The 27,832-nt window shown below is 39.4% G+C and overlaps 1 protein-coding gene across 1 annotated transcript; it reads left to right on the forward strand.

Moving 5' to 3' along the window:
- The first annotated feature begins 238 nt into the window (after nucleotides 1-238).
- Nucleotides 239-27,832, forward strand: WDR48 (WD repeat domain 48). The gene is made up of 19 exons (XM_066201324.1): nucleotides 239-318; nucleotides 8,666-8,806; nucleotides 9,129-9,207; nucleotides 9,489-9,571; nucleotides 9,687-9,816; nucleotides 13,357-13,445; nucleotides 14,312-14,413; nucleotides 14,749-14,973; nucleotides 16,331-16,405; nucleotides 16,754-16,856; nucleotides 17,155-17,252; nucleotides 18,818-18,925; nucleotides 19,309-19,405; nucleotides 19,901-19,996; nucleotides 22,084-22,189; nucleotides 23,582-23,669; nucleotides 24,227-24,303; nucleotides 25,026-25,218; nucleotides 25,827-27,832. Exons 1-19 carry the CDS (start codon nucleotides 271-273, stop codon nucleotides 25,920-25,922), a joined length of 2,034 nt encoding a protein of 677 aa, XP_066057421.1. The 5' UTR covers nucleotides 239-270; the 3' UTR covers nucleotides 25,923-27,832.

Consider the following 27,832-nt stretch of genomic DNA (forward strand, 5'->3'; position numbering starts at 1 on the left):
AGAGCTCTGAGAGGTGGACAAGGACAAGGCAAGAGCAGCAGGACGGGAAGGGGACAAACCGGACCCGCCCTGGGGCCGGGCTGAGGCGGCGCCTCATGAGGCGGCAACATGGCGAGCACCGCGTCAGGGCGGGGCGCTGGCCACGCCCCCTCTTCACCGCGCCCTCCTGGCCACGCCCACTCCGCCGTTCGCGTATAAAAGCCTCGCGCGGGCCGGACGAGGGGGCCGGCACTTCCGGTCGGACATGACGCCACAGTGTCAACATGCAAGATGGCGGCGCATCACCGGCAGAACACGGCGGGGCGGCGGAAAGTGCAGGTGAGGGCGCGGCGGGGTCGGCACGGCTCAAGGGGAGCCCGGAGCCTCGCGGGCCACGCCGGCGGCTGCAGGGTGTCGGGCCTTGGGGGTTTCTATGGCAGCGCAGTCGCCGCGCTCTCCCACCAGAGCTCTGCGGGGAGGGCGGGCAGCGCCGCACGCCCCCGGGGTCTGTCCCCCGTCCCCGCTGGCCGCCGTGACGAGGGCGGGCGGCTGCCTGAGGCACCGCGGGGGCTGAGCTGCCGCTCGCTGCCCGACGGGGTCGGGTTCTGCAGCCCGCAGGAGGCAGAGCTGAAGCAGCTCAGATCAAAAGCGGCAGAGCGCGGGGGGAGGTAAGCTGAGACCGAGAGAACGGTGCCCTCCAGACCTGCTTTGGTGAATTCTCAGCAGCGGCAGAGCTGCACATTCCTGCCGCGGCTGGCTCGGCTGTGTCCGGTGCCAGTGTACGTTTAGATTAGATATTAGGAAAAATTTCTTTACTGCGAGCATGGTGAGACACTGAAATAGTTTGCCTAGTGAAGCTGTGGATGCCCCATCCCTGGAATTTTTCAAGGCCGGGCTGGATGGGGATCTAAGCAAGCTGATCTAGAGAAAGCCGTCCCTGCCCAGGGCAGGGGGTTGGAACTGCGTGATCTTCAAGGTCCCTTCCAACCCAAACCATTCCACGATGCTCTGATCTGCTTCGCATCCTATTTCTGCTTAGCTTCTGTAAAACACTCTGTGTCTCTGCGCACATGAGCAAGGAGCAGGGGTTTTTCTTCTCACATTTCAGAAGTACTCCTTGCCAGCTGCAGGCAGCGTTTGTTGAAGGAAACCCATGGCACAGGCAGTCGGGTGGGTGTAGACATTCTCAGCACACTTGAGGAAGGATTAAACCCTGTGGTTTGGGCTCACGTGCAGCTGCGAGCAGATTGTTGTAGCCTCGGTGGAGACTGGAATTACCGAAGTGTGTATAAAAAAGTCAAGACTTTTTAACAGCAAAATAGTTTTATTTTGTGGTTCTCAATGCTTTTCTTCTTGTTTGTGATACTGCCAGCCCTTTAGATGTTTTTACAGCTTTCACTGTGGAAAAGATTTAATGCTTTATCAATGTGCAAAGCTGCCTAGTGGCGAGTGCAAGTTTCAGCTGTACCTATCCAGTGTGATCAAATAGAATATTGATTAGTCTTAAAATAGCATTAGGAGCTTTCAAAACAGAGGTGAGTTTAGTTTTTGGACACATCATTTATCACACAGAGGAAGTGGGCATCTCTTCAGAGCATTTACTGCTTTCTGTGGTTAAGGGAAGCACTCTGTCAGTTCTATATAAAGAATTCCCTTACCTTACCAGAAAAAAATGGACATGCTATAAAATATAAAGAATGCCTGTGCTATAAACAAGTTTTTGCAGGTTGCACCCCTTCGGAGGGGGATTTTATTATACCTTGATATTTGTTTTATGCACTCTTATTTATCAAGTAGTACTTCCCTCACAGCAGCATGCATCCAAGAGCTCAGTGTTTCCTTTTTTTTACTACTGCTTTTGTTCTCCAAGAATTGCTTAGCTCAAAAACTGGTTTTTACATGTGGGTTTGTGCTGGCTTGTGATGTTCTGTCTGTTCTCACTGTGCTGTGTGGTATTTTTTCACCCAATGACACTTGATGTGCATGACACTGATCTGTGTCTCAGCAGTACACTGTAAGTTTAGATCCAGATAACTGATTGTGTTTCCCAGAGAAGCTTCCCAGCCCTGGAAGTGTCCAAGGCCAGGCTGGACGGGGCTTGGAGCAATCTGGGATAGTGGAAGGTGTCCCTGCCCATGGCAGGGAGTGGAATGAGAGCATCTATAAGGTCCCTTCCAACCCAAACCATTCCATGAAAAACATTTATGGAGCTTGACTAGAAGCTGGATTTTTTTTCTTGACGCTTATTATTTTACTTGCTTGGTTAGTGACAGGACTTTGTTCCAGTAAAGGAGTTTTAAGTGTCTGTTTTATCTGTCAACTGCTAATGGAAAAATAAAACCACTCATGATTTGTTTTAATTCCCAATGGCTGAGCATATAGGATGCTTCTACACAGAGTTTTTAAGAGAGAGAGTTGGAGAAATTTGTCCCAAACCTATGAGGCTGAAAGAAGAGGCTTTTACAAAAGACACCTTTCAGGCGTGAAGGAACTTGATTCCTTACATGAAATTTATGGAAATCAGAACTGTTATTAGCTTGGATGCACCTGTTCTGCTGGTAAGCAAAGCCATCCAAAAGAGTCAGTTTAGGGTGCTTCTGCATATAATTATAGTTTCTAATGGTTTAATCAGAGTGGATGTTTTAGGCCTCAAAATAAATTCCATGCATAGAATAAGGAAAGAAATTTAAATCTTCAAATGGGAGTCAGGCATTTGAAATGTCCAGTGGCAGGTGTTTGTGAATCTTAGCCCTGCCTTCCTGAAGGAGTGAGGTTGAGTGATTTGGGAAGGGAGGGAGGATGCAGGGCTGTGTCAGACACTGATTTGGGAAGGGAGGGAGGATGCAGAGCTGTGTCAGACACTGATTTGGGAAGGGAGGGAGGATGCAGAGCTGTGTCAGACACTGATTTGGGAAAGGGGGGAGGATGCAGGGCTGTGTCAGACACTGATTTGGGAAGGGAGGGAGGATGCAGGGCTGTGTCAGACACTGATTTGGGAAGGGGGGGAGGATGAAGGGCTGTGTCAGACACTGATTTGGGGAGGAGAGGAGGGTGCAGGGCTGTGTCAGACACTGATTTGGGAAGGGGGGGAGGCTGCAGGTCTGTGTCAGACTCTGCTGTTGGCGATGTGCTGTAGCTTTCAGATGTCATCCTGGCAGTCAAGGTGAAGCTACTTCCCAGCAGTTGCCTTGAAGGAGCTGCCCTGGAGGGGTTACACTGTAACTTCACTCCCAAGCTTGCTCCCTGGCCAGAAAAAAATTACCTCCACACTCAACCTGTTGACAACAGGCGAGAGTTTTGCCATATAAAGATCAGCATCCCTATAGTATGATTGCATGAATTTTAAGCACTTTTTATCTCTAAGTCTTATACAGAATAAGAAAATCTCATTATCCATCCCTAGAAGTGTTCAAGGCCAGACTGGATGGGGGTTTGAGCAAGCCAGTCTAGTGAAAGGTGTCCCTGCCTGTGGCAGTGGTTGGAATGAGATGATCTTTAAGGTCCCTTCCAAACCAAACCATTGTGATCTTTTTGAACTGATTTTGTCATATTTCTGCACTAATACTGCAGCTTACTAGATGTGATATCTGTGTTATTTTTATATATAATAAATGTAAAAAGAATTACAAATATATTTATTTCATATATAATGCTTAAGCGAACAAATAGCCAGCATGATGATTTCGTTGTAAAAGGGTAAAATGAGCTTCTTAATGCTTTCCATTACTTTTATTCTGGAGCCTGGAAAAATATTCAGATAGTGTCCTTAGTTAAAAGCCATATTTTTAGGGATACATATCCTCCACCAAGACAGTAAAGCAGTGTTGTTTTTTTTTCCTTGCTACTTCGCTGCTGCTTATTCATTCTTGATACAACTCAGATCTCATGGAGCCCATAATTTTGAGAAATACCTATCTTTTTTTATTGTTCACTTAGAAACAAAGAATGAGTATCCTCAGAGCTCAGCTGGTTACTGTTTTCTTCACATGGTTTGGCAGGATGTTTTAAAAGCAGATATTACCCATCTGAAGATAAAGTCTGTTATAATTCATGTAATGTAACGGGTAACATGGTCCCACATCAGCTGAAATACTTACCCATTCAGGAAACACTTGTAAGTCCTGCAAGAAATTCATTTGGCTTTGTGTGCCAAAATGTATCTGTTGGCAGTGGCTTTATCTCTGGAGCTCTTTGGTAGTCATTAAAATGATTAATCCTGATCCATTTAGGGTACTGAATCCCATAAACTCTTTATAATGAGTAGATGTTTGTGCACTGCTGCTGTGGAAGATTCTTGCTCGTTGTTGGAGCTTATAAAAGCTGCAGCAGTGTCCGTGTCAAAGCTTTGGTTGTTAGCAAAATATTTCACATCCCACCAGCCCTGCCCCTCCCAGCCAATGGTGGCAGTAGAGCCAAGGTGATCTATATCCCAATTATTGTGTTTGCCCGTGGCTCTGTGCTCTCATGGAAGGGCACAGCAGGGATGTGCTCCAGCCTGTCCTGCTGAGATCTCAGAGCCCTCATTTCCTGGGAGTCTCCACACCCCTCTCCAGGCAGAATCCAGTACTTTGTCTTCAGTGATAAGATCGGTGTGCTTCAGGAGCAGAGGTGGTTTTTATCACAGCAGTTTCTCCTCAACCAGAACTTTACTGCATTTATATTGTTTGGATATGTTTGCATGCACGCAGGCTTGAAAATATACTTTATGGTTTTTTAAAAAACTTGTATACTTACTAAATCTACTAATGTTTTTTAATTCTATGCTAAATGACACTCAAAAGTCCAAACAAACAAAAAAGCACTTTCTCACCTTTTTTCTCCCCAAATAAGAATGTAATGGAGAACCACATGTGGGTTATCAGCAATCTTCCTCTGTTCTTATTAGTCAGTGTTTTGATTTTGTGGACTTGACTGCACATCCACGACCCTTACACAAGTTTCAGCTCTTTTAGGCAACTTGCTGTTGCTTTTACTGGTGCATTTTAAGTTCCCTGTGCATTTCAACAGCCTTTCAACAGATTTTGTGGAACTCTTAATTTTTTCCCTCTTAATATGGAATTAGTGCATTTAAGTGCAAGCCTGGATGCTTCTGGTGTTATACCTCCCTTTCCAGTTGTTCCATGTGGTGTGCAACAAATGTCTCATGGGATTATTTTCAGTTCAGCCACATGTGATGTGTGTCTTGTTCAAGTTTTGTTAATATACAAGATGTTTATTTCAGCCTGAATGACTGGTTAGCAGGAGTGGACCATTCAATATTTTTTAGTTTGGATGAGTAAGTAAATTTATTAAGTATTTTCAGTGTAAACAACTAACAGTTACTTGGATATCATTAGGTCTCCAAAATGAGTTGGAGAGTCCATTTTTTTGCTGGAGGCCTTTTCAGTTCATACTGTTTTCAGGACAAATGGTTTGCCTTGTCCTTAGCCAGCTATTCAAATTGCAGTGTTCATTTGACTTGTTGGTGTGGTGTCCCATCAGCTTGCTGACCACACAATAATTTTCTCTCAATTTTCTTTCTTTGTCCTTGTAGTATTAGAAATTTTAAAAAATAATGAATTAAGGAGTCCATGTTTAATTTGGATTAGAATTACTTTTATGATTGAAAAATATCTGTCACAGTTTCTCCCCCTGACATGGAGGAAGTTATAATTTCCTGATAAAATAGGGTTTTCTTTTTCTTCTTACCATTACTCCTTCAAATTTTAAGACAGTTTATCAGGGCAAGTATGCTATTCCTTCTGTGGACAGTAAATAACACTTTGTAAAATTCTAAGTGTGAGGAGACATAAAAATAACTGATTGAATTCTGTGCACAGTAGCAGTCACTGATGGGGAATTTAGTATCAAGCTCTTTTTGTTGTTTTGCCATTTTTTTTTTACATCAAAGATCTCTTGTATTTACACCAAAAAAAAAAAAGGAATGCAAGATTTTAATCTTGTTTAATTCAGTTGTTACAGCAGAGTTATTTTCTCAAGTTTCTCAGGGAGAAAGAAGGATGGTGTTGTGTTTCCTGCTCAACTTCTGCTGAGATCCAGCTCAGATCTACCAGGGAGCAATTACACTGAAACAATACAACCCCTCTCTTTTATCCCAGTTCTTTTGAAATAAAAACAATACTTGCCAAGAGATGTTTAACTAAATTAATATGTGGAAGTTGTTAAAGGCAATAGAGGGCAAATTAACTTTTGAGTTTTTCAGTACTGATGGTAATGAGAAATGGTTGTCAGTCTCCTCTGATCATGTCTTTGTGTGAGGGAAAAACAGCATTTGGTTGAGCTGACTTTAATTTTGTCAAGATTAATGTAGAAATGTGACTCAGTCTCCAAAGTCCTGTGAAAGTTTTAATCATATATGGAAAGTACTTTATTTACTAAAGTAAGCCATCATTTGGGTTTGGGGGTTTTTTTTTGCATTTTTAAATAAAATGGCTGTATTTTTCTTGAGCTCCTTTAAATTAAATAGAGTAACATCATTATATGCAAAAAGCATCAGCAATACCATGCTTAGGTGACTAATATAGTTTGACAATCTAACTTATGAGTGGAATGAAGAGCTTTTAAATTATACCTGAAAATATAACAAATATGGAAGGTGACTGACAGAGGAGGAACAAATCCAAAAATTGAGGATTTCTCAAAGGATATCCTGCTAGCATTTGGAAAAATTACAGGTGAAGGGCCCTGCTGATCTTGAGCCTAATACTGTGTCAGAAAAATATTGTTCTCTCAATAACTTTAAATTTGTTCTACTGACTTCTAGGTTTGTGTCTTAGCTGCTCACATTTAGTATTTTTAACTGAGTGTTTTCATTTTCTTTATTCAAAGAGTTTGACAGCAGTGTGAATTTGATGGGCATCCCTTTGCCTTGTGTTTGTATCATGGTAAACCTTGACTTGGACTCAAACTTATTTTGTACACGTAATCATTGTGAGTCTTTTAGCAATGCAGACATGATCTGATTAAGCCCAGGTAAGGAATGGCACAGACATCTTGCTCCCTGCATCTCACAAAGAAATAATACCCCAAGTGCTTGAAGTGTTTTAACATAACACTTGTGTGTGGTCGATGATGTCTTCTCTCAGCAGCGTCTCTGGTGCTGTGTGTAGGTGGAAAGTTGAGCATGGATAGTGAGAATGTTATGGATGAGTCTGGAATGGGTGAGAGAGGCTGAAAGTACTGGAAATGAGGACACAGTCTAAAACTGGGAGGAAGAGCTGTGATACTGAGAGGGCTGAGAGTGGCTGACAGAAGTTCCTTAAGAGCACTGAGACATAATAATACAATTATGTACATATATTGTACATATGCAATTATGTATTATGTACACTACATTAAGTGTAGTGAAGGACTTGTGGAATGGTAATGGAGAGTGTTGAGGCAGAAGGATTCAGGAGGCTCTTAATTTTGATCCTTCAGTGTTGGTCTGTAGAGCTGCTGCAGCTGTTTCTCAAACAGAGAATGGTGCTGGACGTGTTTTCTGGAGGCATCAGTGCTCTGGCTGTGCTGCCTGAGGGTGGGATAATCTGATGGAGGTGTTTCCCCCGTTCACCAAATGGACCTGTCAGCTCTCATGGTACAGAATCTGAGCTGCTGTGAAATACTTCTTCTGTGATAAGGACCACTGAGCATCTTAATTTGTTGGATTTATTTTGTGTCACTGGCCTGATCTGGAAAACATTTTCTTTATGCTACTTTAACACAATTACTGGAGTAGAAAGATCTCTAGCCCAAGACTACTCTTTATAAGGGTTTTCAAAACACTGGTGCTTGTGTATCCAAAGGATTCCTGCTTTGAGCAGGTTTGATTATACCAAGCATGAAATTTTACCTTGTTCTGATTATATTTTATACAATCTGGGCAGATGCATAACTGGTGTCTTCCCCTCCTTTTCCCTCAGCCTGAGGGCTTTCCTCAGAGCAGTGTGTAAACCCAGGGATCAGGAAATTGGGTGAAGTAGCTCTGAAGAAACTGCAGTGTCTTAGAATTGTATTTACTGAACACTCATAATGGAGACTGCTGTGGCCTTTCCGGGTCTCCTGAAATTTCCTTTTCATTTTTCTGAACAAATCCATGAAATAACCTTTACACAGTACTGTCAAACGTGGCAGGAAAGCAACTAATGGAATAATTTATCTGAAAGAGCACTACGAGTTTGAGTTTCTTATTGTATTGGCAGGTAGGTAGTTCTTAAAAAATTGGTTTAAAAATAGTAGTGACATTTATTGAATTTGTATCTGCAGTCTTTCAGTGTTTTGTAAGCCATGCTGACTATATCTTCTCCTTTGTGAGGCTGGGAAATACTGGCACTGCACCTGTAGAAACTGTGGAACCCACTTGGAAGTGAGACACAGACTCAGTGTATTGTCTAAGATCACCCAGAGTATGCACACACAGGAGGGAATTGAACTGAGGATTCTCTGGGTCTGACTAAGCTTAAGTTGTAATGATTAAAAGAATCTTTTGGGCTCCAGTTCTATGACTGCAGAATCTTCTCTATGACCCTTTCCCATTTTTGGGGACAAATGCCTTTGGTGGTGCTGGTAACTTTCAAACTGACAGACAATACCTGTAAAACTTGTATTTTCAACTCAAGAACCTTACAAAGATGAAACTAGATGTTCAGATTTTATGGCCAGGTCACTATCTTAACACCATAATTGGATCTGTGCAAATGTGTTTTAGGTTTCCTATGTGATTAGAGATGAAGTGGAGAAGTACAACCGGAACGGGGTAAATGCACTTCAGCTGGACCCAGCATTAAACAGACTCTTCACGGCAGGCCGGGACTCCATCATAAGGATATGGAGTGTCAATCAGCACAAGGTCAGTCAGGAGAGCCTTCCTGGCTCTAAACCTACTTCTTTTTCCAAGCTATCTTGCTGGTAAGCTGCCTACAGGGCTATACCTGATGCTGTTTTTTTAACAGCTGCCAATTATTGTGATCACAGAATCCTTTTGATGTTGATCATACTGTGGTGTCTTACATAACTCTGTAGTTCTCACAGAAAGGTTCTGGGAGAGTGATTTCAAAGAACTCTGCATTAGGAAACTTTGGATCTATATGTAGGTTGAAGATACCACAACAGGATGTGATGGTCACAATCTTCTCCGTGGGTGATGAGCTTTTTTTTTTCTTAATTTGCAGCAAGACCCTTATATAGCATCTATGGAACATCACACAGATTGGGTAAATGACATTGTGCTCTGCTGCAATGGCAAAACATGTAAGTACTTAAAAGTTTCAGAACTGCAGTATTCAGAAACTGTATGCAAGTAAATTATCTGCTGCTTTAATTATTTTCCATCTTTTCTTAGCATGTAAAATTAATTTGTGATGTATATTGTAATTTTGGTAAATAGTGTAAGCAGCTGTTTTAATGAAAACTGAAATGTGTATATAAATGATTGTTTTAATTTCTTTTGCAAAACAAATTAGAGTAGTAGAAATATGCTCTAAAGTAATATATAAGCCATTAAAATTTAGTCTTTATTCTTTCCAATTTAGTGATATCTGCTTCTTCAGATACTACTGTTAAAGTGTGGAATGCACATAAGGGATTTTGCATGTCAACACTAAGGACGCATAAGGTGAAAAACATTATCTGTAAATACTGTGTGTGATCACTGCCATTCTTACCATTCTTAAGATGGAGACTTCAAAAGGATAACATTGATTCATATTGTTACATTTATTTTTTTGTAGGACTATGTGAAAGCTTTAGCATATGCAAAAGATAAGGAGCTGGTAGCATCTGCTGGGCTGGACAGACAAATATTCCTCTGGGATGTAAATACTCTCACAGCACTGACTGCCTCAAATAATACTGTCACAAGTAGGTGCCTGGGGAGGGGAGGCAAATGCAATGCATTTTATTGAGTAGCATCATCTGTGAGGTCAGTTTAAAACTGTGGATGCCTTTTTCTGTCTGTACATAAAAAATGGGCAAGAAATTTGAAGGTGGGGTTTGTATGCATTCAGTCCAGTTGTGGTGTTACGTAATAGCTGGAAATCTAGAGCAGCCAACAGTCATGGCATTTAGAATAGAGGACAAGTCTCTTTGAACTGTGTCTCCTGAACTGTGACATGGTGGTTTCTCTGAAATTTGATAGAGATTTAACTTCTGAGGCTTTTAACCTCTCAACCAATGTCTTGGATAAATGTTCTCTTAGCTTATTTGTTCCTACATTTTCTGTGTTTTATAATTTGGGGTTGGTTGGGGGTTTTTTGGGGTTTTTTTTTGTTTTTTTTGTGTAGATGCTGAAAATACAGTACAGCTCCTAAAGCAGGACTTGATACATTTGTCAAATCTCTGTCAGAAGAATAGTTACCAGATAAGCTAGACTAAAAACCACTCAGAGTAACAAAAAGCACTGATTCCGTATGAGGATAACATACTGGTGAGCTCTAATGTCACTAGAGATTGGAAGGCAAGGGGAAACTGTAGATTCTTCTCATCAGGGTTAATTCTCAATGTCACCATCATCTTTTAGGAAGTCACCTGTCCTGCTTCTCTCCCCCAGAAAGGCATTATATAAATTGTGAGATCTTTCCTTTTTACGGTTCCAACACTGCCTTTTTTAGGATGGTCAGGGTAGAGCTGGTTAAGTTGCTCTCCTGGGAAGTGTCACACCAGTCTTTAGGTTCACTTGGATTTCAGTGAGTAACGCAGATCTGGGTCATGGCATCCTGGTTTGTATTGGCTATTTTACAGTTGATTTTTTGAGAAGGACAGTCCAGCATGACCACAGCGTACTTTGCTGGTTCTTACGTAGGTTGGAAAAATTGTGTTCCCAGTGACTGATCTCTTTCATTTTTTATCTAGTTTGATGGATATTGAAACAGTAGCAGTCTCACGTGTGCATTGGGAAAGAACAGAACCATCTTGCACACTGCCACACGTTCATTTTCTGAATAAGCCCAGTTGCTCATAGGTTAGGAATGACTCAAGGAAAATCTGCAAAACTAAAATTTGTAATTGACACAACATATTCCTAAGACATTTCATGTGATTCTGTAAGAGGCAGGCATGTCGTTCTGTTGGTGTGGGGGTTTTTATTTACTGTATTGGGCTGATGTTGACAGGCGTGTTTAATTTTATGGATTTGGTAGCTTCTGAAACCGGAGGTGCATCTGCTGGGCAGCACTGTCAGTTTTGTGTTTATTGTCTAAAGAACTTTATAATTCAAGTATAGCCTTGTGCTGACATGTCTGAGTAGCCTTTGGAAGAGACATGGCTTTAGAGAGCGGTGTTGCACTTGCAGAATGCTATTCGGATGGCACATGACTAAAGAAACTTACTTTATATTTCCCAGAAATATGAAATCCTTCTATTTCTTCCTTTTTTTTTCCCCCGAAAGTAGAATTATTTTATAGCCAAACATTGCTGATAACTGTAAATTTTGCTGTCTTCTACTTGAACAAAGAGTTTTTGAAGGAAGAATTTATTTGTGAACTCACAGGAAAACTCAGTCCAGGTATAATAAAGAAACATAAAAACATTTCTTGTGCACTGTAACAGTGATACAGAACCTAAATGATCCAAGTGAATCAGAAATGGGAGATGGGGACTACTGAGGAGCTGGTGCTTGTTTTGAACCCAAGATCAAATGGAAGTGGAGACATTGCCTCTAAGGTGACAGGGAAAAATTTGCATTTCTGGAGTAGGAACACAAATATTTCATAAGGGAGAGGAAGAGGGAGCAGAGGAGTTTTGTCTTTTTTTCATTTTAGTGCTCCCCAGCAACTGTTTCTGTTGGAAAGAACACAGGATATGTCCTCAAAGAACCTGTTTTCCCGAGTCCTTTCAAGCAGTATGGATTTTTTCAGAGTACAAATGAAAATTGTTCTTGTGCATTAGTTTTCTATCTTATTACCTGGTAGCATTGTACACAAACCAGCATTAAGAGGAAGCCTATTTTTAAACAGTCTCTCAGTCAGCAGAGCTATAATTCAAATTAAATGGAGAGATTTAGCTTTTGAGAGGTAGTCCCTTACAGCAGAGAGTGAAATTGAGCTTTGCTTTTGCTCTGGCATAAATTCTGCTTCTGTACATTTAAGATTCTCCTATTCCTGTTTTCCAGACTTTGCTAACTCTGTATGTAATCTTTTCCTAAATTATTATGATTGTTGAACAGTGTGCTAACCTTCAAGAGTTTTCAGTTCTATGTTTTGCATTTAGCTGTTCTCTGGGGGCAGTGGAAAACTCTATTTTTGCACCAAATAATAGATTGCGTTTGACAGTTTGCATTTGGATGCTGTAACCAATGCAGCATAATTCTTCAGAGGCTTATAGAATATCCTGAATTGTAAGAAACCCTCAAGGATTGAGTCCACTTCCTGACCCTGCATGAGACGACCACAAAAATCTCACCCTGTGCCTGAGCTCATTGTCCAAAGGCTCCTCGGGCTCTGGCAGCCTTGGGGCGGTGCCCATTCCCTGGGGAGTCTGTTCAGTGCCCCACCACCCTCTGGGGGAGGAACATCTAGATGATTTCCATCCTCAACCTCCCCTAACACAGGTTTCTCTACTGTTGCAAAATGTGATATTACATTATGATATTAGGTTACAAATCTTGAGTTGGAAACTTAGCTCCATCGTCTAAATAAATCATTGTGTGAAGGTTGACGTTTTTGCTGGCCATGCAGTTTGTTGCTGTTCTCAGCCTTCTTGGCATACTGATAGTATGGATTTGAGGCTTGATGAAATGCCTGATTGTGCTCTCGAAATAGATGATTTTCATTTGCTGTGTCTGTGCTTTTCCGAGTTGAGGGACTGGTACTTTAATCTCCAGAAGTGGGTTAGGCTGGTTGGTGTAGAATTCCTCGGCTCTGATGGTAGGTGTGGTGCTAAGGAGCTGCCATATGGTTTTCACAAATGCAGAGGTAGCATCCCTGCTCAAATAGCACATTTCAGTCCTGCAGTGTAACTTCTCTGCCTTTCTGCTGAACTAGAAGAGCCTTGAATACAAAATGTAGAATTTTACTGTTCCTTGGCTTGGTAAAAAAAATCTCTGCACTTAAATCCAAATAATGTGTGTTACAGGATCACAGAGAAGTGTCATATTCCAATAACATAGTTGAGCAAGAGTAGCTTGATGGCTCTAGCACAGAAATGTGGTGCCAAAAGGTCACCAAGATTGTAATGACCATAAATCTGAGGGGTTACTTCATTTTTATGCAGTAGTAGATTAAAAATTGGAATGGGATTTTCCCAGCACGATGCTGACTATAGTCTTAAAGCAACTCTATGTATGGGGCAGAATTGCACTGTTTTCATGAATCAAAGAGTATTAAAATACCAGTTTTGAGTGAATAAATATGTTTTTCAAATAACAGCATTAAAATTGAAAATGTGAATTTTATTTTGAAATAGCTTCTTCCCTGAGTGGGAACAAAGACTCAATCTACAGCCTTGCAATGAATCAAATGGGAACAGTTATTGTATCAGGGTCCACTGAAAAGGTAAGCAAAATTTGGTGGGGTTCATTTCACTTGAGTTCCATTTCAGTATAAAGAGACAATTTTATTCATTTTCAATGTCATGTCTGTAGCAGCTTTTGTGTTTTGAATAGTGAGGGCAGACACTTCTCTGAAGTGGGAGTGCAAGTGTAGGATACAAATCCTGCTTCAGTCTGAAGATGTGATGCATCCATAGAGCTTTAATACATAGGGGAGACAATCAGATCATCTTGTGTAACCCTCTTTGTTAGAGATCGTTGCATTTCCCCACAAGAGCTCTGATTTTGAGGGCTCATGACTCAGATGATTATCAAGACTGAAGCGGTTGCTGCAGGTAGGAGAGAAGGTGCCAGCAATTTTCAAGATCCCTGCAGGAGGTGGGAAATAAAGTGGGCTAATGAAGCTCAAGTGTTCCCAAGAGACAGCCCTTGCTCTTTGTTGTAAAGGAAGGTGAAACAGGCTTAAGTCTCTGTCAGTTGTTTTTTTTACCTAATCTAACCTTGAGAGAGTTTTATTTCCAAGACAGTATGAAAATAGGATACACCAGTGAAGCATCTGAGAGGATTCTCAGAAGCACATTTTTTGTCCACATCATGCTGTCCTGTTTCCAGTCACTTCCATTCTTTAATTTCTTTAAGACAGAAGAAGCCAGAACAAATTAAATTAAAATCAGGAGAAGAGCACATCTGATTATTGGAGCTGCATAAGATATAGTTATGTCTGTCTTGTCTAACATGTGTTTTCAGTGATGGGTGTCTACATGTTCAGAATAAGGGTTGATTCATTTGGAAAGGCTCAATTTCTGCAGAGGCAACATGTTGGTGGGAAGAATAGTATTCATGTCATTTGTCCAATGTCTGTTTCTATAGGTTCTAAGGGTGTGGGATCCAAGGACTTGTGCAAAACTAATGAAACTCAAAGGGCACACAGACAATGTCAAAGCTTTGTTGTTGAACAGAGATGGCACCCAGGTATGTGCTTTAACCTGAGACAGAGGCATTTTACAGAGAGAAGAAATGTCATTAGTCCATTTCAATGTCATTATTTAATGTCATAGATTACAGATATTTAGTGGTTAAGGGGGGGGGGCTGATGGGTGAAAGTTGTTTTTATTACAGGTTCATCTAGGTGTGGAGTGGGTTGTTTACATAAAATACTGGAAATCATTACTAGAGCTGTTACCTGTTTAGCACCATTTTAGTGGAAAAATATAGCTCTATGAATTATCAAACTTTTTTGGGGGGGGGAAAAATATATTGAAATCCTGAAATAGCAGTTTGACTGAAGTGTGCTGGTTGTTGCTCAGTGTCTTTCAGGCAGCTCTGACGGGACGATCCGCCTGTGGTCCCTTGGGCAGCAGAGGTGCATAGCCACGTACCGAGTCCATGATGAAGGTGTTTGGGCCCTGCAGGTCAATGAAGCCTTCACTCATGTTTATTCAGGAGGAAGAGACAGGAAGATTTATTGTACAGATTTACGAAATCCTGATATCCGGGTGCTGATCTGTGAAGAAAAGGCTCCGGTTCTTAAGGTAATTGAGTTTAATTCAGAGAATTGTAGAATGTCTGAGGTTAAAAGTGATGTCTGAAGATCATCTCGTCCGCTCCTCTCCCCTGCCTGAGAGCACTGGAACCTAGAACCACATCTAGATGGATTTTGAGTATCTCCAAGAATGGAGAATTCACAGCATGGGCCAGTGTTCTGTCACCCGCAGAGTATAAAAGGATAATTGCATGTTTTTTCATGAAACAGTGGCTTGAGGTACAAATTGATTAAAGAATTCACATTGGCTAACAAATGTTTACTGTACCACATCTTCATCGGATTGTGGGTCTGTCTCCTAAATTGCATCTGAAGTTTAATTGCCTGAAGAAAATGGATGCCTGGCAGCTAAGATACTGAAAATATGCAAATTTGAATATTACTGAAATTGAGTATGCTTCACACACGAGAAGCTGGGTTTATCAGGCTCTAGTACAGTTTTAAGAAACTGAGCTGGCATTGCCAAGGTTTTGTACAAAAGTGGATTTTTCTTAGCAGCAGCATATGTACACAGGACAGTTTTAGAATCTGTTACGTACTCACAGGAACCAGGAGTAAAGTTGTTTGTGGGTTTTTTTGAACACCTAAACATGATATTTGCATGCACAAGTCTGAATCTTTCAAAGAGACTGCTTTTTGAATTTTTTTGCTGTTTCTAACTTTAGTGGCATGACCTTGGAACCTGCAGGTGTTTAAGGAGTGTGCAACTGAAACAGATACTAACAAATATGAGCAGCATGGCTTTCCTTGGGAGTGAACTCTAGCTTAGTGTGTTAACATAAAATCTTGGATATGTTAATTTAGTTCTGGAAAAGTCAGAATGTGAGAAATTTCAGTTCAAAATGGAAAATGAAAGTGCTGGTCAGCTGTGCAGAAGTCAGATGGGGCCTCTCTCTAATCTTGGCTACAGTGATTCATTAATCTGAGAAATGTAATGTCAGAGTTAAATGTATAAAGTTCTGCTTTTCCATTAGTGTATAAACTTACATTCTTATTTTAACCATATGAAGTGTCTGAATACAAAATAATTGAGAAAATACTGTACTTAGCGAACTGTCCCTTAGACAAGATTGCATCATGCTGGAAGTAACTAACTACTCAGTGTTAATACATTGCAGCTGTTAGGCTCCTGCCTGCAACTCATTTGTTGACTGTAACAATTCCTCTGGATTTTAAGAAGTTTAATCGTAGCTATTTTCTATTTAAACTTTGTATTTCTGCAGTAGACTGAGAGTAGTACTGTTTCTGATACACTTTCAATGATGGGAGTGGGTCTAGGCAAGACAGTAGTAATTATTAAAGGGAAACTAAGTTAAGCATGACTGAAAGTTTGTTTCATTATTTAGATGGAACTGGATAGATCAGCTGATCCTCCTCCAGCACTTTGGGTTGCAACAACTAAATCCTCTGTGAATAAATGGGTGAGTGATACATTTTACAGTCTGTGAGTGCAGTTGAGTAGTCATGGGATTTGCAGTCTTGCTTTGGGAACTGTTGGGCTGCTGCTTTCAATTTGATTCGGATGTGCTGTGATTTGTAAGCTTTCTTTAAAATAAATCATAAAATAGTAATATTGAAATTGCTCAAAAGGTATGAAGCTTTGAATTTTCTTTGCTCTCTATTTATGATCCTTTGAGAAATAAATTATATTTCTTGGAACTGGATAGTTAACATCTAAGTAGCAGCATTAACTGGCAGTTGTTAATCACAGATAAAAGCAGAGTTTATAGATGATTATGAATGTGTCATTATTTTCTTTCTTTCTTTAGACTTTGAAGGGAATCCATAATTTTAGAGCATCAGGAGATTATGATAACGATTGTACCAATCCCATACCACCCCTGTGTACACAGCCTGACCAAGTTATAAAAGGTAAACAGCTGTTTAGCAGAGGACCTTGTAAAATCTGCTCTCTGTAGCACAAGTGATAGAGCTTTAAGATTGACTCAGTTTTTTAAAAACTTGATACTTTGATTTCAACCAGAACAACGTGGTTATTGTCTGTCCAGTGTTAGTTACAGTTAAAATCATGTTTGAACCTTGGTGACATCCAAGGTTTAAACAAAAAAGTGAAACCAAAGAACAGCATGTCATGTTATGCAATTTAATTTAATGTGATATTAGAAAAGAATAATGACACTAGTAATCTTAATTCTTGTTTGTTTGCCAGGGGGTGCTAGTATTATTCAGTGCCACATTCTTAATGACAAGAGGCACATATTAACCAAAGACACAAATAATAATGTGGCATACTGGGATGTCTTGAAGGTAAGGATGTAATTTCAGATTTTCTACTGTTGGATGATTAATTATTTTGTGCTACTTTCTTTATATATATATTTTTTAGTGTTTGAGATTTCTGTGGTAGAAAGTCAATCATCTTTCTGTCTCAAGATATCATGCAAAGTTTGCCTTTTGAAAAAGGAGGGGGCATTTCAGGATTTTTCATAGCTTTCCCTCATGTGAGGCTGATACCTGCATTCACCTGAATTCAATCCACTATTGACATCTGCATTCTCCTGAAATTCAGACCCTTGAATTTTTTTCAGGAAATAGTAATGTCTGTTTTGGTGGGGGTTTGTTCCAAAGAGAGCTTGTGCTTGCTGGTAAGGCAGGAAAATGAACAGAAGGAAGCCTAGTGTTGCCTGGGGAGACTTGGTGTGACATTTCTTTGTGTTGCTTTACCCAGTGATTGGTCAGAGGAGAGGGGAAAGAGTGCAGGGAGAAAGGACTCAAATCCCACAGCAGTGAGATGGTCAGTAATTTCTTCTCTGGCAAAAGCCTGTTTAAATGCTAAATATTTTCTTCTTCTTGAACTATGCAGCCAAGATCCGTAATGAGGTAAAGCATGCTCAGCCAACTTACTGAGTTGTTGACTGAAGTGGAAATGAAATTAAATTGGAGGATACAGATTTATTCTAAAAATTATCTAGATTATATTTGGAAAACTTTTCTTTATTTCAGTATGTATTTAAATGTGCAGTGTTAGATCTCAGGACCAAAGTCAAATGCTAATGTTAATTTTTACTTTCATTCAGGTAAGGCTGTGAGAAGTGTCACTTGATATATGTTTAAATATACATATTCACTGTAGAGATGAGATTATGTACCAGGTCAGGGTGTTGCTCCCTGCACTTGAAAGCTGAGACTTTATTCAGGACGCTGGAAGAAGAGAGGGAGGTTTTCCTAACTGTGGCTGCACCCTTCAGTCTTTGCTTCCTGTAGCTTTTCCTGCATTTTGATGGAACAAATTCCAAGGTTGCAGTCCTTAGTGTTTGCCTAAAACAAGTATTTCAGGATGACTCTGCAAGTGGATTATAATAATCTGGATTTTAACAGAACTACCTAAAGGACTTTTAAAGTAAAAGTATGAAAAAGACAGACATAAAGCATCTGCACAGGAATTCACTCACTGTTGTTCCCATTGCAGTAGTTGAGCTGAATTTGTTGCTTGATGTGCAGGAAATACTGGTGTTGGATGGAGTGCTGAAATGTTGGTACTGATGGGGAGAAGAATGACAAAGGGTATTAGAAGACAGCAGTCTACTCAGTGTAGGGAAAGTATTTTCTGGTAATCTGAAGTAATATTTGCAGACCTCTCTACTGGCTTGATGCCACTACCTCGGAGATAAATGAAGAATAAAAATTACTTACCATATAAGTTATTGTTTGACTTTTGAAAAAAGATTTAACATTTAACCTTGTGTGTTTTTGGGCTGCAGTGTTAGGAGAGATCATAAGTCCCAATCATTCCAAGTGTATATGAAAATCAAGGAAAATACTCGAAGTGTTGATATGGCTCAGTACTTTTGTACATTTCTTTTGGTGAACAGGCATGTAAAGTTGAAGACCTTGGGAAAGTAGATTTTGAAGAAGAAATTAAGAAAAGATTTAAAATGGTTTATGTGCCAAACTGGTTCTCAGTGGACTTGAAAACCGGGGTGAGATACAGCTCCTAAATCTGTTGTTTTAATGTCATCTTTCACATTTTCTCATATATTGTTTGTTCAAAAAGGTTTTAATTTGTTAACTTTAGAAGAACATTCATTGCTTGTCTGATGGAGTAAATTTATTTTCAAGTAAACCAGCAAATTTTACCTCTTCTTAATAATCTGAGTAACAAATTTTTTTATTAATTTTTTTCTTGTGGTTTAGTCCACCAATACGAATTATGAATTATTAGAATTTGGTAACCAAAGTGTGCTATCATGCTTTCAGAAATTCTTTGGTTTGTATTCCCAGCTAAGTAGGAGCAAAGTTAGAAATTTATAGAGTTACTTAATCCCAAACAACTATTACATTCCTCCTGGTCTTTTGCTAACAGATGTTGACAATTACTTTGGATGAAAGTGACTGCTTTGCAGCCTGGGTTTCAGCAAAGGATGCTGGATTTAGCAGTCCTGATGGTTCTGATCCAAAATGTAAGTTTTAACTAATATTGGTGTTTTTTTTAACAAAGAAATCAGAATAAATTCCAGTATATATGTTTTGAAGTATTCCAGTGCCATATATGTCAGTATCTGATTGGATTTTGGGGCTTATTTCCTTAATACTAAATTCTGTAGCATGTTCTCCAAAGTATTTCCTCTTTTTCTGAAACAGTCGTGTTCAGGGTTTACACTTGTTTTAAACCCTCAAGATGTAAAAGGAGGAAAGTAATTATAACCTAATGTAGAGAATATTAAAGCACATGAGTGATCCAACAGCAGGGATTCTAAAATCAGCTTTTCATGAAAGATTGTAACATGCAGCTCTCAGACTGACAAGCAGATTTCTGTGCCCATAAATAGTTTCCTTTGGGAACAGAACTGCTCAAACTCTTGGGGAATTTTCAGCTGTGGATCAAATGGGTACTATTACGTTGCCCATGAATTTTTTGTGTGATTGAAGTTCTCTGTCTTGCTGTGCCTTGACAGTAAACCTTGGAGGGCTTCTGCTGCAAGCACTTCTGGAGTATTGGCCTAGAACACATATCAATCCAATGGATGAAGAAGAAAATGAGATAAACCATGGTTAGTATTTTAATATTTTCCTTTTTTACTTGTCCCTGCATTGTTTGTTTATGTATCTACTTCTTAAACAGATACAACATTTGTTGTCTTAGACCTAGTTCCCTGTGAATTATAGATTTACTGTTTTTTAGCACTTCTAAATTTGCTGTACGCCAGAAAGTGTGTTGTACTTCTGAAAGTATCAGCAAAAATCTAGGTCTGTCTGTAAAAAAAGTAGGTGAAGAAATGATTCTGAAGTTACAGAAATATGATGAAAAATATTGATGAAAAACAATTTCTATCAAACTGAGGCTTGACTTGGAAAGGAAACACTAGATAATGACAGTACATAGCAGTAATTCAGTTATCCAACATTAGCCAGTATTCTCTTGACCTAATTCCAGTTTTCTTCTAGGTATTGTGAACAAAATAAAATAGAAGCTTTATTGGAAAAAATACATTCAGTGTAATAATATATGGAATAGTTCTATAGAAAACACCTTAAAGTGGTGTTTAAGGTAACAATGCTAAGTCCAGTCAGGCTTTAGATGAAAGCCACAGCCGTGTGAAATGTAAGATAGAGACTGAATTTGGCAAAATAAGAGACTCTGTAACTCCTGAGTTGGAAATCACTTCAACCCAGGTCAGAATTGACTGAAAAGTCTCATATTTGGTGAGTAGGCATTTACTTTCTGTAGATAGATGATGAAATTAAGAACTGTATATTCAGCATGTCTTGCTGTTTTGTGACGAGACTGTGCCAAGAATTAGTTGCTTTCTTCTTTCAAAACTGGCCTCTATGGAGGGTTGGAGCACTTGGCAGACTCTTCTGGATCCAGTTGCTGATTCTCAGACTGTTGTGTATTGGCAGTTTACAGCTTGGAGCCAGACAGGGTTTGAGAAGTGTCACTCACAGGCTTTTGTGGTGTTAGGTTATTGATGCTACACTGCTTATTCCTGAGTTGTGGGTTAGTGGAATGTTTGGAGTACTCACAACAGAATAAGTTTTCATTGCTATTCCAAAAGAAAAAAATTAGGAGGCTGTCACTGAGCAGTGACTTGAGGAGGTGAAGTGTACTTGTGAGACACTGGCATTTTCATAGAGATACGAGTTTAAGTAAACACAAAATACGTACAGTGTTGTTCCTCTCAATTGTTCAGAGAAGTGTCATGAAAAAATCTTTCAAACAATAGGATTTTTCACTCGCTGTAACTTCAGTATCATGTTTACACCTTCCAATATGGATTTTCTTTTTTTGGTTTCTTTGCTTTTTACACTTTCTGACCTTTCTTTGGCTACATGTATTTCTGGTTAGAAAGCTGAGGAATCATTCATCTCATGAGTCTGTGCCATTTAAACTTCTTAATGTCGCTTGAATTCAACATCTCTTCAGATACAGTGAGGGGGTGCTACAGTGTAATGGTGATGATTTTTCCCAAATGCAAGTCAGGCATCCAAATTCTCTTACATTGTTTCAAGATACCTATTGATTAGAAGCTGCACTGTTCAAGAGATGTATGAATAATGCTGATTTTTCTTTAATCTTGTCCTATCCACTTGATATGGAATCAGGTTCTTCAGTCTTTGAAGTCCCATACTGCTGTAATTAGCTAAAATAAATTGAATTTATAACACAGGAACTTCAAGGCACTGTGAGTCTGAGCTTTCCTAGTACATTGTTTTGACATCTGGCAAATCCAGGTAGAAGAGCAGTGCAAACAACCCTTTGGAGTTCTGTACTGTCACTCTAGAGGGAAGAACAGTCTTGTCTCAGCAGAGTCACTTTAGTTAATTCCTAATACTAGTATTGTTCAGTTTGACAAAAGAAGTGGGGAAAAAAAACTCAATTGTGTTTTGGCTCTTGGGCTTTATTTTCCTTTTTCCACAGGCTTTTGAAATAGGCCGTCCAAAAACCTGTATTGATCTTGTTGCTCTCTAGTGTTTCTTTTTATGTACTTGCTGTATCTTGGAAATGTGGATTTTCTTGGTTTTTGTGACGCTTACTATCTTATTCATTTACAAAATGTATCTGCTGTAGATGGGATGCGTGCCCAGTTTTAAGGCCTAGTGCACTCTCACTGCTGTTTTATGTGGTTTTTTCCAACAGTGAATGGGGAGCAGGAGAACAGAGTCCAGAAAGGAAATGGATACTTCCAAGTGCCACCACATACACCAGTTATTTTTGGTGAGGCTGGAGGACGCACTTTGTTCAGGTATAAAAGCTTAAAAATACAAATTCAGTGGCTGAACTATCCCTTTCTTAGTGCAAGCAGGAATGTTACCAAAACTGTTCTTTGGATCTGTTGTGTACATGTAAGAGGTAAGAGGTGCCCTTGACAGGCAAAATAAGCAGCTGTTGATGATGATTTGGCATTGTCCAACTGAGTATGTGAGTTTGAACATCAGCAAGGTGTGGGATTTTAAAGCGGTAAGGGTTGTGTATAGTCTTTAATTGTGTGTGATGTTTTTGGGTGCCCTCTTTCTGCAAACTGATAAATTGAACTGTGTGTTAGAATGAAATTGTGCTGCTTTAGATTCTTGTGTGTTGTGCTGGTCTGTGAGCAATAATTACTCAGGAGCTGCTACTCAATAGACAGTTGACTTCTGTTCCCAAAAATGATCCAGTGGAAGGTCCTAATCTCTGGCAGGGAGGAACACATGCTCTGTATTGCAATGTGTGTAATTACCCTTCTATTTCTTCTCATTCTACATTGAAAAACCTAACTGTGGTATGTGATACATCAGAGACTGTTTAATAGTGCTGCAAAACAAGTGCTGAGCTTGCAAACACTGTGAATTGTTTGTTATTTACTGACATAGTGTATTTTAAATGTAAGGGATGGGGCATGATTGATTTGTTGGTTTTGTTTCCCAGGCTGAACAGGCCTTATAATGATGTAACTTTTGGTCAGTAAAACAGGGTAACCACTTTCAGCTTGGAAAACTGACTTTTTCCCTGCAGTATCAGTGCATTTATGTTGTCCCTGAGGTTTAATATTTGCTGCATTCTGTTCTGGTGGATCTTCCCTCTTATGCAGCTGCTCCTCAAGGGGACACTGGAAAGACCCCACTGGAGGGAGCAAGCCTTGTTTATGGGAGCCAAAAGGTGGCTTGCAGAAATCTGACAAAATACTTCATTGCAATTTATAAAATGAAATGTGGCTTTTTTGCATCATTGCATGTGTACATTTCCTGGTAGTGGTTTTATTCTTTCCCTTAGAGCATAGCAGATACTTTACATGCCAAGCTCATTTTTCCCAAGGAGGAGAAAATTGCTTTATGCCAGATGCCTTTCCCCTTCTCCTGACAGTTCTGTACTTCAACACACAAACATAACACAGTCCAGAGCAAAGTACTTTTATACATTCTCTGTGTCATAGCCATAGTCTCCTAGGATCTATTCCCTGTTTCTGCTCTGGGATCTGTCTTCCTACAGCTCCTTCTGGTCTTTACAAAAAATAAGTGATCTCTTCCCCAGTGAGTTTATGATCCTAACAGAGTTCAGGCTCCTTGCCCATTAAAAGGGCAGAACCTCTCCTGAAAGCTTTTTTAATGCAAATGACAATAATTGTTGTTACAATAAAGGTAATTTCTGTGTGTCTCAGGTTGTTATGTCGGGACTCAGGGGGTGAAACTGAATCCATGCTCCTTAATGAAACGGTGCCACAATGGGTAATTGACATCACTGTGGATGTAAGTATTGGGTGTATAAGTTTGGCCTCTTATAGTTTTTTGAGATGTACTACAATTAACTTTGCAATGTCTCAAATGACATTTTAAATTTTTGCTGTTTGTATTTAAAATATGTGATCTCAAGGTCTGTAATCAAGACCCTTCCTGATGCATCATTTTTTGATGTGTCCAGTTGAGGTACTTTTGCTCAATTTCTTTTGACAGACTGTCTTTGACAAAGAATTCAAAGTCCTGTGCATAATTGGTATCTTTTCAAGTGAGGAACTCAGGAACAGAGAATACATTTCATATTGCTGCTGTCTTTTGATACTATCTAATTGCCTTTGAAATAAATGATAATTTATATTCAAAAGCTAGATGATCTGTGCATCATCTAAATTGAAGTGTCTCAGGAGTATGAGTAATTTGGAAGTTGGCTGTGGTGGGGATGTTGATTAGAAATCTCTCATGGGTTTTGATAATTAGGATCTGAATATGCTTCGTGTCGCAGCTGCTACAAATAGGAGCTGGTAAGGGTTCATCCTAAATTAACACTTCTGAAACTTGTTTCCTTCTAGAAAAATATGCCCAAGTTCAATAAGATTCCCTTCTACCTCCAACCTCATTCATCATCAGGGGCAAAAACTCTAAAAAAGTAAGTAATGCAAATATGAATATCAACTTAAAATATCCAAATTGCAGAAAAAACCTGCAAGCTCAAGAAAAACAAACAAAACCCTCCAAACCAATTCATTGATTTCCCAGAGAATTGTTTTGTGCTTGATGAATTTGTAGAAGTTCTTTAGCAGCATTGCTCTAAAGCACTAAGTTATATCAGAATATTTAAAAGAGCTGTGGATTTAGGTTCAACAGGCAGTTGTACAAGTTTATGCTAAGAAGTGTCTAAGAACTAACTACTGGAATAGGACTTTGTCTTTTGTGGTATTTAATCAGCAGATGAATTTATAGATTGTTACTCTGTTCAGAACCACAGCTTTGTTTCCTGTTGCTAAGAGAGATGAATAATTGCTTTTTGAAAGGAAAAGGGACAAAAACTGCCAGTAGGGAATGCAAACTAGTTGCCAGTCCCATGAGGTGTAACTGGGAGCTGGGTTGGTTAGAAATCAATGCAGATTTTTATCTGGTCTTTTGAATATCTCAATCACATTTCTGAGTTTTTTGCTGTGTGCCTCTGGAAAAATTGCTGTTACAGTCATGGTATTCTGGATGATCCTGATAATTTACTACTAGACAATATAAAGATGATCTCTGTATAGTTGCATAGTTTGCTTACAGCTAAAGAGAAGGTGTTGTGAAGATAAGAAATACAGTTTGCTTCTCAAGTTTTTACCTGACAAACTTCTGTAACTCCTGTAGAGACCGGCTGTCAGCCAGTGACATGCTGCAGGTGAGAAAAGTGATGGAACACGTGTATGAGAAAATCATAAACTTGGATAACGAGTCTCAGACAACGAGCTCCTCCAACAATGAGAAAGCTGGAGAACAAGAGAAGGAGGAGGACATTGCTGTGCTAGCAGAGGAGAAGATTGAACTTCTGTGCCAGGACCAGGTAAGTTCCCTGTGATCAAAACCAAACCCTAGCAGTGAATTGGTTGTGAATTGTTGAGTTCTGAGCTTGAAATACGCTGTAGATTGTGTTACCTTTAAAACCAAGTAAATGTTTTGACATTAGGTTAACTTAGTGCTGACACAAGTTTCTGTCAGTCGCAGATAGGCAGATGAAAGATTTTTCATAATAAACTTGTTTAATTTGGTCTAACATGGGGCCCTTTTAGGGTTACTTAGTCATAGTCAACTAATAGGCTTAATACAATTCCCTAGAGTTGTATTTTTAGCATTTCTGGAATGTTTTGAGTTCTGCATTTTGGCAGTTTTCAAAATTGATCCAAAACCACTAATTGCCTGATAAGTGTAATGAAGGTTAGGTACTGAGGAGGTGGTTGTAATCTAAAGTTACATGTTATTCTGCTAAAATCTTTCAGTAATGCGTCAGGCTTAGTTGCTAATTGAAAAATCTGAGTCTTTGCATGGCTCATCTTTGTGAAAACTGATACCATCCTGTGGGTGAACTGGAGGGTTTGTTTTGTTTTGTTTTTTTTTTTAATTTCTGCCAGCCTAGCAGACTTGTGAAGTAAAAGCTGAGTTTTTGTTGTGTAGGTTTTGGACCCCAACATGGACCTTCGGACTGTCAAGCACTTCATCTGGAAGAGTGGCGGGGACCTGACGCTTCACTACCGCCAGAAATCGACGTGAGGCAGCGTGGACCCAGAGCAGTCATTACTCACTTGACCTTGCTGTGCTGGTTCCAAGAGTAGTTCTAGAGCAGCCCACTGAACCCCTATAAGATAGATGAGACTTCTAATGCCTCAGTATGGACGGGAAGTAAACATTTAATTGAAGTGACTAATAGACCTGTAATATAGAGGAAAAAAAAAATCTATATGACTTTAACTAAAGTCTGTCCTAGTCTCAGTCAGTGAGATGGGAGGTCCCTGAGTGGTTCGTGTTGTGTGAGGTGTACAGAGAGTGGATGACAACCCAGTGCAGACATTTGCTTCCTCCTTTTTGCTTTTGGTTTTTTTTCCGGAACATAATAATCCCCTCATCTGCTCATGCTCTGTATCAAACAGGTTTGGCAGTGTTAGTCACTGTTCACAATGTAATTAAGAACTGCACACAAGGTATTTTTAGTACATTCCATTCATAAAGTTCCAGCAATGATTTCTCACAGGTTACTTAAGCATTTCTACCACTAAAAGAAATTTGGAAAAGAAAACACCAGAAAATAGGTATTGTATGGCCCATTTAATTGCAAACCAAGGGTTAACATGAGAACTGTGTTAATTGCTTTAGAGAGCTGTTGACATGCAGGATAAGAACACTAGAGAAATATCAGAGCAGTGTGAGTCCAGTGATGCTGTGCATCATAATAGAGTGAACGTGCTTTGCAGCAACTTAGAGATTTCTTTTTTTTTCTAAATATATATATAACTACTTCCTGCACTGTGTCCTAGGTGTTCTAAAGACACACTAGTCTAATTTTTGGTAACTGTGCTCCAAAGGTATGTGACATTTTGTTAAAACTTAAAACCATTCTGATTATAGCTTCATCTGTTTAATGTCAAACTTCAGAAACTTCTCAGCAGATTTCATATTCATGAGATAAAAATACTGATTCTTCTTTTCCGAGGTTTTATATGCAATTGTTCTTTTGTTAGAGATTTATGCAGATCTTGTTTTCACTGCTATTTCTAAAAATCTGTGACTATCATAGGCTCATGGTAATCTTTTATAGAAGTTTAACTTATTGGGGGGAGGGAGGGTAAGGGCCTTTCAGCTTTTTGTGAGAAAATGTGGGGATATCCCAGGAAACCATTTGTAGCCAGAGCAAATTACAAATCCTCTTAGAGAAATGGTTTAGAAATGACTCTTGTCTGAAGCAGAAGCACAAGTGCCTTCAAGGGGCAGTATATTATTGGAGTTTCTTCAAGAGACACATGCTCTAGCCCTTCCTGTATCTTGTGATCAAGATTTAGGTTGAGGCCTAAGGAAAGTCCCAATAAATTATATTACTGGGATTGTATTGGTCAGACAAAAAGTAAAGTATTTTTCATCATGTTTTATTTGAAAAAATAGTCAAAATATAGTCAAAATGGTCATTCCCTTCTGCACTTTTAACCCAGCAAAACAAGTTCATTGCTTAGACAAAACCATGGTTCAGAATTAAGCTAGCATGTCTTTTCCCATCTTTTGAGAATCAGGTTCAATTTTCTATCCCCATTCCTGTGTACTGCTTAGTTTGACACAATTGTGCTTTAACTGCACATTTTTAGTGCTATTTGTGAATTAAATAGTTAAACAGAACTAACTTTTATTGGTAAATTGTCCTGACTTGTATTTATTAATAGCAAGGGTCTTTGTTCCAATAGGCACTGTTTGGGTTATGTTTTGTTTCCTGATTGTCTTCCTGTCCTATTGTATACATTGGAGTTGCTCGCAGTAATTTTTTGTTTGATCAGCCCAAGGTTGTAATTTTCCTTCTGTTTTTTCTTTCTAACCATCCTGAAACACAGTAACAGGAAAGATTAATGGAAGAGTCTGCAATGCCAGAAGGGTAAATGATGTTTCACAGTTGTATAGAATAAAAGGCTTTAGTTAAAATA

This window comes from Chamaea fasciata, unplaced genomic scaffold, assembly GCF_029207755.1.
Source record: "Chamaea fasciata isolate MVZ Bird 193981 ecotype frontalis unplaced genomic scaffold, bChaFas1.0.hap1 SCAF_1, whole genome shotgun sequence".
Lineage (NCBI taxonomy): Eukaryota > Metazoa > Chordata > Aves > Passeriformes > Sylviidae > Chamaea > Chamaea fasciata.